The sequence below is a fragment of the Arachis stenosperma genome, chromosome 7, assembly GCF_014773155.1.
Source record: "Arachis stenosperma cultivar V10309 chromosome 7, arast.V10309.gnm1.PFL2, whole genome shotgun sequence".
Lineage (NCBI taxonomy): Eukaryota > Viridiplantae > Streptophyta > Magnoliopsida > Fabales > Fabaceae > Arachis > Arachis stenosperma.
Window position 1 is genome coordinate 81,240,377 of NC_080383.1, and position 13,913 is coordinate 81,254,289.

A 13,913-nucleotide genomic window follows, 5' to 3' on the forward strand; every position below is an offset into this window, starting at 1 on the left:
TAAGAATTAAATTAATGTTAAGAAAAACACAAAATTGGGCTTAGATCTATTATTCACATAGACTAATCATAATATAACGACCATATTTAGTTGTACAATAAAATTGGACCGGTTACCTTGATGATGTATCTATTATTTGTTTCAGCCTTCTTTTTCGCTACTTTGTCCTATTCTTGTCCATGATGTTTATACGAGGCTTTATTGATTCGCTTGTGACATTGATGGTAGATCTATCTCTTCCCTTGTTCGGCCTCCTACATCTCCCCCTCGAAGACATGTTTTTGTGATAATAGTTAATTTAAGTTAAAATTAACTAAAATTTATCTCGTACAAATAGCTAAATTATAAAAACTTTTGACTATCTATGATTTATGTGCTCCGAATTTATAAGGGCTAATGATTGAATATATTTCAAAAATTATAATTTCAAATATTGAATATTGTACAAATCAAATTTAAAGTTACGAAGTTCAATTTGTTTTCAATCTACATAATGTTGCCCACATTTGAAAAACACACTCAATTTTTAAATTTAAGTGATAGTTTTTTTTAAAATTTATTTAAAAAGATCTTATTCAAATATTGCAGCTTCATAAAAGTATGTTTATTATTTTTGAAAGCTACGATTTATTTTCTGTTACATTATTTTCTATTCAACCGGAAACCGGGAAATAAAACGGTCCAGTCCAACGTATGAAACCGCCAAATTAAATAGCGTTTGAAAGCTGCTGAACCTGTCGGTTATCTTTCGGTTGGGCCGGATAGGAATCGACCAGTTCTTATAAACGCTGTCGTTTTGAGTTTTAACAAAAAAAAAAAAGAAAAAAGGAAAAGAAACAAACCCTTAAACGTGTCACCCTAACTCACCCTCCTTGCCCCTTGCCCCTTCCCCCAATACATGAAGAATTGAAAAGCTTAGATTGAAAATTGAAAACTTAGGATTCTACATTTAACAAATTAAGGTTCTACCGCCACCGTCAATTATTGTTGGCGCCTCTGCGGCCTCCTTCTTCCCCCTGTCTCGAACCCAGCAACTCTCTTGTTGCTCGGCACGTCGTCTGGTTGAGGGTTGAAGTCGCTCACCGTCTATTGTTGATTTTTTGTTGTTAAAAATGGATTTGTTACTCCGCTACTGCTCTTTTTAATTGATGAGGAAGTGAGTATGCTGTTTTTTAATTTTAATTGATATTTTTACTGATTTCTGATTTAAGGTGATTAATTGTTGTTTTTTTTTTTAATTTTTCTTGCTGATTGTTCTTGATTCCTGGATGTTGTTTAGTATGTTGTGGTGTTGGTAATAGTATTTTTGATTGGGACCCGTTGAGAGATGATGGTAGTGTGTTGCCTTATTGATTTTAGCTATGAAATTATGGTTGATTAATTGATATTTGGCTGTGCTGCTGTTGCTGTTTTTAACTTTGTGAATGATTTATTGATTTCAGCCACTCCACCTTCTCCAACCCTAGCCTCTCTTCGAGCCACTGCCGTCGCCTGTCCGTCGATCTCGCCCGCCGTCCGTGCTCTTCAACTCCTGCTTTCTTATTTTTTTTCCTGGGTTCCTTGAATATAAGATTGGGTTGATTTTTTTTATTTTTGTTTATTTTCTTAAGTAAATGTAGATATGCTGCAATTTTTTCTAACTCCTATTAGTTAGTTCTGATCCGAGGGTCTTTGTTTGTTCTACCAATAAGAGAAAATATAAACAAAAAATAAATAAATAACTACTCATGCCAAAAATACTCATGCTAAAAATTAAATATATCAATTTCTATTGTTATCGAATAATAACTTAATTGTCGTTTTGAAATTTTAAAATAATTAATTTGGTTCATTCAGTTAAAATTAGTTGACATTAAATTATTTTATTAAAAACATTTATGAAGGAGTTGAAGCTATAATGCTCTTCTAATTTAGTTTGAATGCCACTTGCATTCAGCCATGTGTTCAAAAGTATTTAGAGTTATCATGCTCTTCTAAATATAGTATACACTTTTGTTTTTCAATAGTGGTTTTTTTTAAAGCAATAACAAGTGCAGGATTTGAACGAATTGGATAAATAGAAAAAAAAAAGATTACAAAATAAGTTCGTTATAGAGGTCCGGTAATATGTAAACATAATATTAATATTGCAATTAAGTCGTTTGTTAATTAATATAATATATTTTTCGGAAAGGATAAAAGTTATAAAAAAACGGATGTGTAACTTTTTTTTATTAAATGATCAATTTAGATTTTAATTTACGGTGAAATTAATCAGTTAATTCATCTAAATTATGTTTAAAATTTAAATTAAAATTTGAAAGAAAGGTAACGTTTTTAAATTGAAATTTTAATGGTTTGCCAACTTGTGCAAAAAGTAACTTAAATTTGAATATTGTTAAAGGCCACTGAAAAAATCTTGTAACAAATTTTGCATGTGTGGTCGAATTAATCTAAAAATAAAAAAAATCTAACTTAAACCTCCTATTGTTTAGAGAGTATTACTTTTTAAATTTCAAACGAGTATAGAAAACGTTATAAATAACTGTTAGAGTAATGTAGTACTATTCAGCCTTTTTATTAACTTGTTTTATTTTTTTTCTGTTATCCACCCGCTTTTCAGCATTCACGTTACGAATAACGCGACACTATGACTGGTCGTGCAACTCGGAGTAGTTCAAAGAGGTTCGTAACGTCATTTTTTTAAATTATTTTTTGGTGACTAATTTTATTTTATTTTAATTTTTTTAAAATTTTTTCGTTCCATACCATACCTTTTTTTATGTCTACGTGTTAGCAATTATTTATAAAATTTTAACTGATTGTTAACTTATTTAAAACTCAATCTGACATTATTCATGTATTTTTATTTTTTTTTGAAGATTAAATTCAACGCAAAAAAAGAGATGGAAAAGAAAACCGCGTAGAATATAATCATCACCGTACAAGATGTTGTTTGTGATGTATCTTCTAGGTAAATCTCAATTATGTATTTTGATTAAAACCACAAATTATGAAAAAAAAGTATCTAAATGGTATATAATTTGTTTAGGTAGCATGTGTACCTTTTTATTTTTTAAAACCTCGGTGGTAGCGCGAAGTATATGCAATTAATTATTCCCCACCCTCTACTATAATTTACATGTAACGACCTATCCCACACTACCAAAAACACAAATCAAAAGAATATGCGTATCTTTGTGATAAAAACAATCCTATTATTTTTAAATTAAAATGTTGTGGTTCTAAAACATGATAAAAGTATATTATATTCAATTCTAAGATTACTAACCAATGTACTTATATTGCTTTCAAAATGATTTATAATAAGATGAACCTTAATCATAATTTCAAAAATTTAACAAAAAAGAATAAGAAATTTATTCAAAATATTATAATTTAAATATTTTAAATACATGTACTTGTATTCATTAATACGAATACATTTATTTAAATTAAACCATCAAACCAATAAGAGTACATATTTTTAAAAGATTCTAATTAAAAAAAATTCCATCGTATTTATTGTGTAGATAAAATTTAACGGTTTCAAGTCGTTTTTTTTTTTAAAATTGACAAAATAAAATTAATGAAATGAATATAATAATACGACGGTAAAGAACTTTATAAAACTAAATTAAATTTATTAATTTGAAGTGTATCTATTTAAATTTTAGATAATACAATAAAAAATAAAATCCTAAGAAAAATGTGATTTTACTTTGTTTCGAGATTTTTTTTTATCTTTTAGGATTGAATAAAAATCGCTGATTAAGCTGGTTCAATAAACTACATAATTTTGTTTATTCTTAATAATTTTAAATTATAATATAGGTTTAAGCACAATTAAAGTAAACATTTAAATACATTTTCTCAATTTAAATGGATCAGTTTATTTTCATAATAAAAAATATATTCGAAGTGCTTAATTTAACATGATGGTTATACACAGATCCTAAAAGTTATTTTATTTAATTAAAATAAAAGATGATCAAATTTACTTGATTCTCCTAAATGAAAATTGAAAACGTAAATCCTTAAATCAATTATATTTAAATCATGCTAGGGTAATATTTGTTAGATATTATATTATACATCAAGATATATATGAAACGTGATATGGCACAGAGTTTTATTTTTTTTTATATCCTAAATCCGCATAGAATAACATGATCTACGTACTACTAACAAATCCATCCCATCCTAGCACAATTTAGGTTTAAAACCTGACCTCAACCACAACTCAACACGACATATGTATATTGATTTGTTATCTTAACGTAAACAAATTTATCTTTTCTAACAACAACAATAGCTTCCTATTTTAATTTACTTTATACATTAGTTATTTTATATTAAAAAAACTATTCACCAATTTTTCGTTACTTTTAAACTCCAGTAACAATATTTTTTTTATAGAGTACTTTCAAGTTTTTTTACGATAATCTCAGCAAATATGTTACAATTTAAGCCATGTTAAATAAGTAATCATATGTTTGAATACATTAAGAATATTTTTAATTTATATCATATTGTAATTATTTTCTATTTTATTACAATTTTTATGGCTCGTTTATCAAAATACTTTATTTTATGAAAATTTTTTTATAACGGATTATACTATGTAGTATTTTATCATAACATTTGATTTTGATCAAAATACATCATTTTATATTAGTATAACATTAATTAATTAATTAATTAATTAATTAATACGTTAAGTTTTTAAATGTAATAATATTTGTAATATTATATTAATCTAATTAAATAATAAAAACTTTTTTAAATATTAATTACGTATAAAAGAGTGATATGTTGTTCAAAAAATCTCATAAACTATCTCTTTATTTTTCTAAAATATAAGATGTTTCATTTTACTAGTCATTGTTGAAGAAATACTTGATACTAATCAACTGCAACATTTCAATTAATCTGGCTAGAACAGACAGGTTTACTAGTTACATCTTGGTTAAAATTTGTACCGTATTAATAATTTTTATGCATAAATTAATTAATTAACCGTGACTAAATATTTAAAATTAACAACTATATAATTTTACAGTAGTAGAAGTCAATTGTCTTAAAATTAATTTTTTAGTATTCATTTATTAGTTTTATTTTTTACATTTTAAGACTATGTAAAGTAAATTATTATTAAATAGATTCTTCTTATGCTATTTTTTTGGGTATTTCTCATAAGAAGAGACGTGTATGACAGTCTAAAGCAAAATAAACTGTTAACTATAATTTGATTTTGCACTTGTGTAGCCAAACTCTTTCCAAGGAGAACATGCAAGCCTCCTTCGACAATTTATTTGTTAGCAATCAACATTTAAATTTACTCTCAGAACCTATGTATCAGTGTTTATAACTGATACATTGATTCACAGATTTTGAGGGTGAAACAAGAGGTCCAAAGGATGATACGCCAAGAGTTTCAGAATTTGGCCCAAACATTAACTCCTCCTGCAAGCAGGGTAATGTCTACTGCTGGAGGTGAAGAAGCAAATGATTATAGGGTAAGTAACAAAAATTAGTTATCTCTGTCTTAAGTATTTTTTTTAAGTTTGCCAACTGTGAATTTCATGGTTAATAGTAAGTGAATATAGTAACATATGAACAATAAAAAACTGTGTTTAATAAAATTGAAAATGATCAAATTGAATATTTGTAATGTATACATTTAATATGCAGGCAACTAATCGTGATGGACAACTGTATGAGTTGGATGTCGTCAAATGTGAAGTTGAAAGGTTGTGTTTATTGACAATACTAGTAAGTAAAAATTATTTTATTAGGATTATGTTCAGTATGAATAATTTGCCTATAATTTCATAATTATTTATATTTCAGTTGACGTTTGAAATCCCCAAAGAAATGCTCGTCAATGAAGAAGAAGCAATGGTAGCTATATATCTATAACAATATATAATGAAAAAACCCATTTTGGTGTCCAATTTTTTTTTCCATTTTTATCCTTTCTAATAACTTACTCCCAATAACAGAATTCTCACTACTTCATTTTCATTCACATTCACGTCAATATAACTTCTATAATTATTTCACTAATAGGATATCAGTTTCTCCCGTTAATTTCTCTCACATCACGTTGCTGCATAATACTCCAGTATAGATCAGTTACAGAATTCCACTACTTCATCTTCATCTATAATAACTAATAGGATCCCAGTTTCTCCTCTTAATCTCTCTCACTTCACATTACTGGTTACTCCATAATAGAAAAAATTTCCTTCATTTCTCATCCATCTTCTCCTGCATCCTTCCCACTTCACCTAAATATAATGTAAAACCTACTGTAATTTGCTTTTCATCATTGAATAAAAGTGTAAAACTATGTTTATAGGTTTTTTTGATTAATTACAGTTGACAACATACCAATGGAAGATTCACGGGGGAGTGGTCGATGAACTTGGCAAGACTATGGCAGACAACAAAGACAAAATATGAGCGAAGAACAGAGGCAGCAACACCTTGCCAGAAGGCGTGCCAGTTACCGAGAGGGTATTAGACAAGGAAAACAAATCGGTACATCAAGTGGACCAACTAACATGACAATACCGTTACAAAATATCATAAATATACCCGCTCAACAATAATCTGTATCAGGTACTCTAAGTTATACTTCCCATTAATAAATTTATGTTGTTAGTTTATCATTTAATATGAATTATTTTTTACAATATATCTATGTTACTGGACTCTTAGTACCAATTATGTATTATTTATTTCTTGAGTGTACCTTTAAATTATCAAATTACATCATTTTCATCTTATTAATAAATTTTCTACATATACAGATATTCACAATAACATCGGAGCTGGTTCAAGTAATATACCGAACGGTCCAAATATGGGTAGGAAACCTATATATTTATATTTATTTAATTAATAATAATTTATTTTTTCTTAAATTTTGATTGAATAATTCTTTTACTATTGGCCTAAATAATATTATTATAGATATTATTATATTATCTTAATGTACTTTACATAATTATAATCTCAATTATTAAATAATTTAATAATTTTTTAATATAATATTATACAAATATAAAATTTTTATAACTGTATTATTATAAAAAAATATATATGTTTAATGTTTAATAATATATTTGTTATTAAATTTTCTGACTCTGTAACAAAAAAAAACTTAGTAGATAATTCTGGTATATTTTTTTTTACCTTTTTTATATATTTTTTTATAATTGTTTTCTTTTTTTTTTAACAAAAAGTAAAAGGTGTATAACAAAAAATGTACACACAAATTGGTGCATATAACATTGGTTGTAATTATTTAACTAGTAAGGACGATGGCCTTCAACGTTTCCTTTAGGACTATAAAGACAACCAATAAGAGTGCACCCGCCAATAAGAAACATGCATAGTCTCTTTGGGCACTTAAGTTTAGCGCATCCAACATGAGTAGTTTCTCTCCAAACAACTTGAGTGTAGCATTCACACTTACCACCAATACACGAGTTGGATTTATGGTCGTAGTACTTTTTCTGTTCCACCCACTCTGCTACCGCTTTTGCTGCTGTATAGTGTTCAGGTTTCACATGCCACGCAAGATTCTTTCCGTACATAGAGGGCTTGGATGGCACAAATATTCCCTGGCAGATTGTGAGGTATTCATTCATCAACTTCTGAGCTATTTTTTCTAGTTTCACATCCCACTTCAGCGGAGGAACCCCAACGCTTGCTCGTGCAGTGTTGTGGCCTCTCAAATACTCTTCTGGAGACTCTGCCTCATCAGCTACCATAGCTACTATGCACAATGGCCATAATACGCTTACAAAACTTATTATTATTACCATCGTCGTAATTCTCATTTTATTGTTCTCTGTCAATGCTCGCCAAATATCAGTGGAGAAGTGTTTAGGGTTAGATTATTATAATATTGTAATGAATAATGGATATGTACAATCTATTTATATTATATCATATAGTTGCCTTTTGATGTACTTGAATGAATGCATATATATATATATATATATATATATATATATATATATATATTGATTTAATTACTAGATGATCAAGAAAGAAATATAAAATATTCATTATCAATTTGAACAGTATAATGATTATATAATTGATGATTCTTGACTCTGTGATCTTTCATAATAACTTGAGGTCAAATTAAAAAAGCTTGTAAATGTCTTAATTAAATAATGATGCAGGAACAAGGATGAATAGTAGATTAAGTATATTAATTAGTTAACTATAAAAAGAGAATACAAATTTTATATTGTTTAGGATATATAATAAATTTTGTGTTATGTATTAATTTCATTTTATCTAAGTTATAAAATTTTTTTACTAGTATGAATAACTCATGTACCTTTTAGTTTTGAAGCGAAGGTGAGTTGAATATAATATAAATGGGTTATTATATTGTCATACTTCAAAAGTGTGGCCAAAAAGAGCCCATAGCTACACTCTTTAAGAATTACTGGTTTGACCATTAATACACCAAATCAATTTTTAAAAAAAAATCCTAAATAAAGCACTCTACCCCAACTCAAAAACTCCCAAACCAAATGACTTAATCCCCTCTTCAGTCTCATTTTTCATAGTACTAAAAACGGGTGATGGTGTTTTTGCGGAAAACGAGTTTCCAAACACAAAACTCACCGGCAAGTATACCGGGTCGCATCAAGTAGTAATAACTCACTTAGAGTGAGGTCGATCCCACAGGGATTGATGGATCAAGAACCTTTAGTGGGTGGTTAGTTTAGTCAAGCTAACATTGAAGGGATATTGGATGAAATGTAGCCAACAGAATTGTAAATGACAGGAAATTTAAAATTGCAGAAAGTAAAATTGCATAAAACTTAAAGTGCAAGAAAGTAAAATAGCTGAAACTTAAATTGCACGAAATGTAAATTGCATTAAATGTAAAGGGGATTGGGTGCAGGGAATTCAAAATTCAACACGAAAATGTAAAGAGCAATCAAGCAGAGAAGTAAAAGATGAAATAAGTGCAGTAGATTTAAACAGAAATGGAAAATTGCTTGAAGAAGCAACACAGAATGTAATTAAGCTCAATTATGAAATTTAAAGAGACAAATGAAGATCTCAGGGAATTAAAGAGACTAGAAAACAAGTCTAGATCTCAAGCCCTTCTTTGATTCAGTAGCAGGCAGATTTAAGAAGAAATGAAGATGAAAGCAGTAGGAGAACTTTGATTTAAATTGCAATTCACTAAAATTATGTAGCAAGACAAAACAAAGAGAAATCTCAAAGGGAGAATGAAACAGAATTCCTTCAATTCTCCACCCAAGATTCAAACTCAGAAAAGAAAAACTAAAGAGAGAACTCTCTACTACTACTCCTAATGCTCCCTAGTGGAGCCAACCTCCTATGCTCTCTATTAGAGCCAACCTCCTCCTTTGTGAAATGAAACTAATGCCTTTATATAGGCTTTTAAAATGAAAATGAAAAATGAAAATAATATTTACAAAAATGAAATTCCTAATCTAGCTCCTCTGTGTGCCTTTGAGTCATGTGGGCTTTGCTTGCTTTAGAGTGAAATTGGGTTGAAGATGGATCCGGATGGCCTTAGTTCAATTAGTTGGAGATGGCCCCAATTGATCACTCTTGGTCTTGAGGAGAAATCTGCATGCAAATTGGGCTATTGGTGCTTCACGTTTGAGTCAACGTTTGAGGCAAACGTTGACTCAAACATCTTCGTGTAAGTTATGCAGAACCAGCCAGCTGCTGTCATTGGCGTTTGACCTCACGTTTGAGGTCAAACGTTGGCGCAGGCGTGGGCTTCCTCCAGGGAAGCCATTCAAGAAACGTTTGGTCTCACGTTTGCCTCAAACGTTGGCGCAAACGTGATGCTCAAGTGTTGGTGTTCAAGTCTTGGGACGCTTCTTTGTCCTCTTGTCAATGTTGCCAATTTTATGCCTACTATAGACTATTATATATGGTTGGAAAGCTCTGAATGTCAGCTTTCTAACCCAATTGGAATCATCTCAATTGGACATCTACAACTCAAGTTATGCTCCTTTGAAGGGGACAGGGTCGCTGGCTTTGGTGTGCAACGTTTGAGGCGACGTTTGCCTCAAACGTGGTCGAAAACGCCAGATTCTGGAGGCTCAAACGCATTTTTCACCCCATACTATTATATATTTTTGGAAAGCCCTGAATGTCTACTTTCTAATGCCATTGGGAACGCATAGTTTGGAGCTTCACAGCGCGAGTTATACTCCATCGAAGGTGCAGAGGTCAGTTGGCCTCACTGCAGGTTGACACCATGTTCGTTTATGCACATTTCGGGGCAGTTTTCTCCCTCAATTTTAGTGTCCACCATGCAGTGCCATATATGCTTGGAAAGATCTCGATTCCTACTTTCCATTTATCTTTGAATCACCTCATTTGAAGCTCTGTAGCTCAAGTTATTCTTGTTGGAAGTATACCCCTTCAGGCTGTGGTTGCACTCTTCCTCACGTTTGAGTCTACGTTTGAGGCAAACTTGAGCTCAAACGTGATCCTTCTTCTTGCCCCTTGCTGTCCCCTTTTATTCAACCTTCTTCCAAGCCTCTTTCCACCTATCATCAATCAACAATTGCATCAAAGCTATGCTATAATCATGAGAGTTCTTCTTCTTCTTGATATATAAGCAATTATTGCACAAAAACTCATGAAAATGCATCAATTCATCCATGGTTGATTGAATCTAAGGAAACATGAAATTCCACCCAAATGGCTTACTTGTGGCTCAAGAAAGTGCATAAAACCAAGTAAAAACTAATGAAAAAGGCTTGTGAAACTAGCCTAAGATGACTTGTCATCACAACACCAAACTTAAATCTTGCTTGTCCCCAAGCAAGTAGTAAAACATAAGAAAAATTACTAGAAGCAGAGAAGTGTATAAGCCCTTTTATTGACAGTGAATACTGGTAAATGGGGTTTTCATGCATGGTATCTTAGGGATTTTTATTCTGTGGCTGAGGCATCAACATTCCTCTGGATCCTTACTTGAATCACACAAAAAATGAGATTTGTTATTGCTTGGTCCTTAGTTTTTTTTTCTTGTTCTCTTTCTTTGCTAAGGCTTAATGTTATGTGGTAAGGCGACTTTTTAGAGTAAGCTTTCAACCAGCATTCCCACCCCAGTTGGTTCAAGATGCTAGGTGTTGAAACACCCCTATGGGCTTACTTGCTCAAGCCTCTCCTTAGCACACACACATCACAGGCATTTAGCTTGTTTTGTTCATCTTTGTTTGTTCTTTGGAAATTGATGCCCAGCACCTCTTTGGGTTACTAAATGCTTTGTCTCAAAGTAGCTCTTGATGGTGGACTTTCGGTTGGCAATTCCGAGTTAGTTAACCCAAGTTACCGGGTGATGAAGCACCCCTTAGAACCTAGTTATCCAAGCTTATCTTTGTACAAAAAGCATCACATGCATATATCCAAATATCAAGCTATTGATGCCCAGCCTTGTTTATTTCTTTTTGCTTCTTTTTCTTGCATTTTCTTTCTTTTATTTTGGACCTTTTTCTTTTGTCAAGTCTCATGAAATGTAACTCAAGTTCATATCACAAAGTCATGTCAACATTCAGCTTTATTTATAAATCAACCAATGAACTAGCACATACCACCACATAACCTTATTTTGTCTCATATCATGCTAGACTTTTACTCTTTCTCTATTTCACAGTTATTTTTCTTTTATTCAACATGAGGAACAAAGCATTTAATCCAAGTAAGATGAAAGTGAATCAAGCACTTAAACTAGCAAGCCAAAACAGCATGAAAACAAACAAACAGTAAATAAATCTAATAGAACACTAATCAACAGGGGACATTTGCACTTTCAAATAGCATATTTGAGCTAAAGTCAGTGAGAGAATAATACAACCTGTTGGAGTCCATTTGTTTTCTCTGTGTCATCATCATTGTTGGATTCCATGTCCTTCCTTTGTCTATGATGATGTATCTTTTCCTCCAAGAGATTGAATGACTTCCTACAAAAGATATTGAAAGTTGCTTGTTCCCCAAGCACTTGAGACACAGTTAGCATGCATGTATGCTTGTGTTTTTCTGATCCTAAGTTGGTGTGGGAACACCAAACTTAGTTCCTTACCTACTTCTATATGCAGCAGAATAAATACATGCATGAAACACCAAGTACTTTTATTAAGAAAGTAGAATATGAACTAGAAAATGGTTGTAAACTAGAGAACAGACTATGACAATCATTAAGTAGTTTTTCTGATTGTTTGGAGCTGATACTAGTCATGCTGAGGGTGCAATGTGTTCTTAGTAAAATTTTTGGTGGAACACCAAACTTAGCATCCAACATTCACCCCTAATTATTTTGGTGTGCAACACCAAACTTAGCTCCTTGCAATACAGAGAAATCTACCTAACTTCTTTATTGAAATAACTAAGAAAGAAAAACTACTGACCTATGGCTGATGACTTTCTTCCTCTTCTTCCAGTTTGTTAAGAGGAATGACCTCAAGGAAGGAAAAGATTCAGCTATTGCCCCCTGTCTTGGTCTCTCCTCAGCAAGCTTTCTTTTGTTAATGGCTTGATTGAGCTTGCTTGCTGGATCAGGGGGAGGATTGCTTGTAGTTGACCTTTTCTTCTTCATGAATATTGTCTTTGGTAGCTTGGTCACAATCCTCTTCTTGGTGCTTTTGTTAATTGTCTTCACTTCCTTGAATTCAAGTCTTGGTGGTTGTGTGATTGTTGGAGTCTTCTTTTCATCAAGAGCCTTTTGTATTGGTGGTTCCTTGAGCCTTTCCTCTTTCTTCTTTACTTCACTTGAGTGTGAACTCTCTTGAGTATCTTCCTCCCTTTTTTCGTCATGATTTTCCATTAATTCCTTTGGGAGGGAATCTTTATGTTTCATTGTCACCTCAAGTAGCTTTTGTGATTGTAAAATCCTTGGCTCATGTCCCTCATCCTTTATTGCAATTTTACTTGCAACAGGGACCTTTTGTTCTTGTTTTTCCACTTCCTCACTCACAAATTGGTCTTCATCCTCACTGTTTGATGGTTCTAAGTTCCCCCTTGTTTACTCTAAGGTCCCATTCATCTTCTTGAGGATGATTTCTTTCCAGGATTGGGGTTGTGTGTATCTTTCCACGAGTTTTCTATGTATTTCAGTGGCTTGAAGGTAATCCTCATCTGCTGGTTCAAAAGATGAAGGTTGAGAGTAATTTTGGTGACGTGGATGTGTTGTGGTGAAGTTGTGTTGAGGGGTGTGGAATGAGTTGTGTGATTGATGGGATGACTTGTATGGATTTTGGAGGAAACTTTGTGTTGAGGCATAATCAAGTGAGGAAGAACTTTCAAATGAGAAACTGGGACGTGAGCGTGGATGCTCTTTCATTCCTTGGTGATACTCCCAGCCACCATTAAAATAATGACTTGAATCATTTTGTGGTGGTGGGAAGTATCCCATATGATTCTCTTGCTCATCTTGTGTCTCTAAAGCAAATCTCCATGAGTTGGAATGCTCAGAATGTGTATTCTCTTTGTGATATTCCCAGCCATCATTAGATATTGGTGATGGTGGATGATATCCCATAAAATTTTGTTTGACCATAAGATGAGTTGAACTCCATTTGTATTTTATAAACATCAATGAAATTTGAAATTCATGTCACAGAGAAAGAATTTCTTAGTGAGGCAATAACTCAAACACCTTGGTTTCACTTTAAAACAGAGAACAAAAATAAAAAAATGCTTGATCTAGACTTCTCACCCACTTAATCATTGTTGATCTAAATCAATCCCCGGCAACGGCGCCAAAAACTTGATGGTATTTTTGTGGAAAACGAGTTTCCAAACACAAAACTCACCGGCAAGTATACCAGGTCGCATCAAGTAGTAATAACTCACTTAGAGTGAGGTCGATCCCACAGGGATTGATGGATCAAGAAACTTTA

At 31.7% G+C, this 13,913-nt stretch overlaps 1 protein-coding gene across 1 annotated transcript; it reads right to left on the reverse strand.

Annotated features, from left to right (window-relative positions):
- Positions 1-7,298: 7,298 nt before the first annotated feature.
- LOC130939993 (pathogenesis-related protein 1B-like) lies at positions 7,299-7,763 on the reverse strand. Its single transcript, XM_057868051.1, has one exon. The coding sequence runs from the start codon at positions 7,761-7,763 to the stop codon at positions 7,299-7,301; it is 465 nt and encodes a 154-aa protein (XP_057724034.1).
- Between the last annotated feature and the right edge of the window lie 6,150 nt (positions 7,764-13,913).

What these genes read in the sequence shown, in the direction of transcription:
- LOC130939993 (XM_057868051.1), bottom strand. Translation starts at nt 7,763, where the DNA reads ATGGTAGCTGATGAGGCAGAGTCTCCAGAAGAGTATTTGAGAGGCCAC.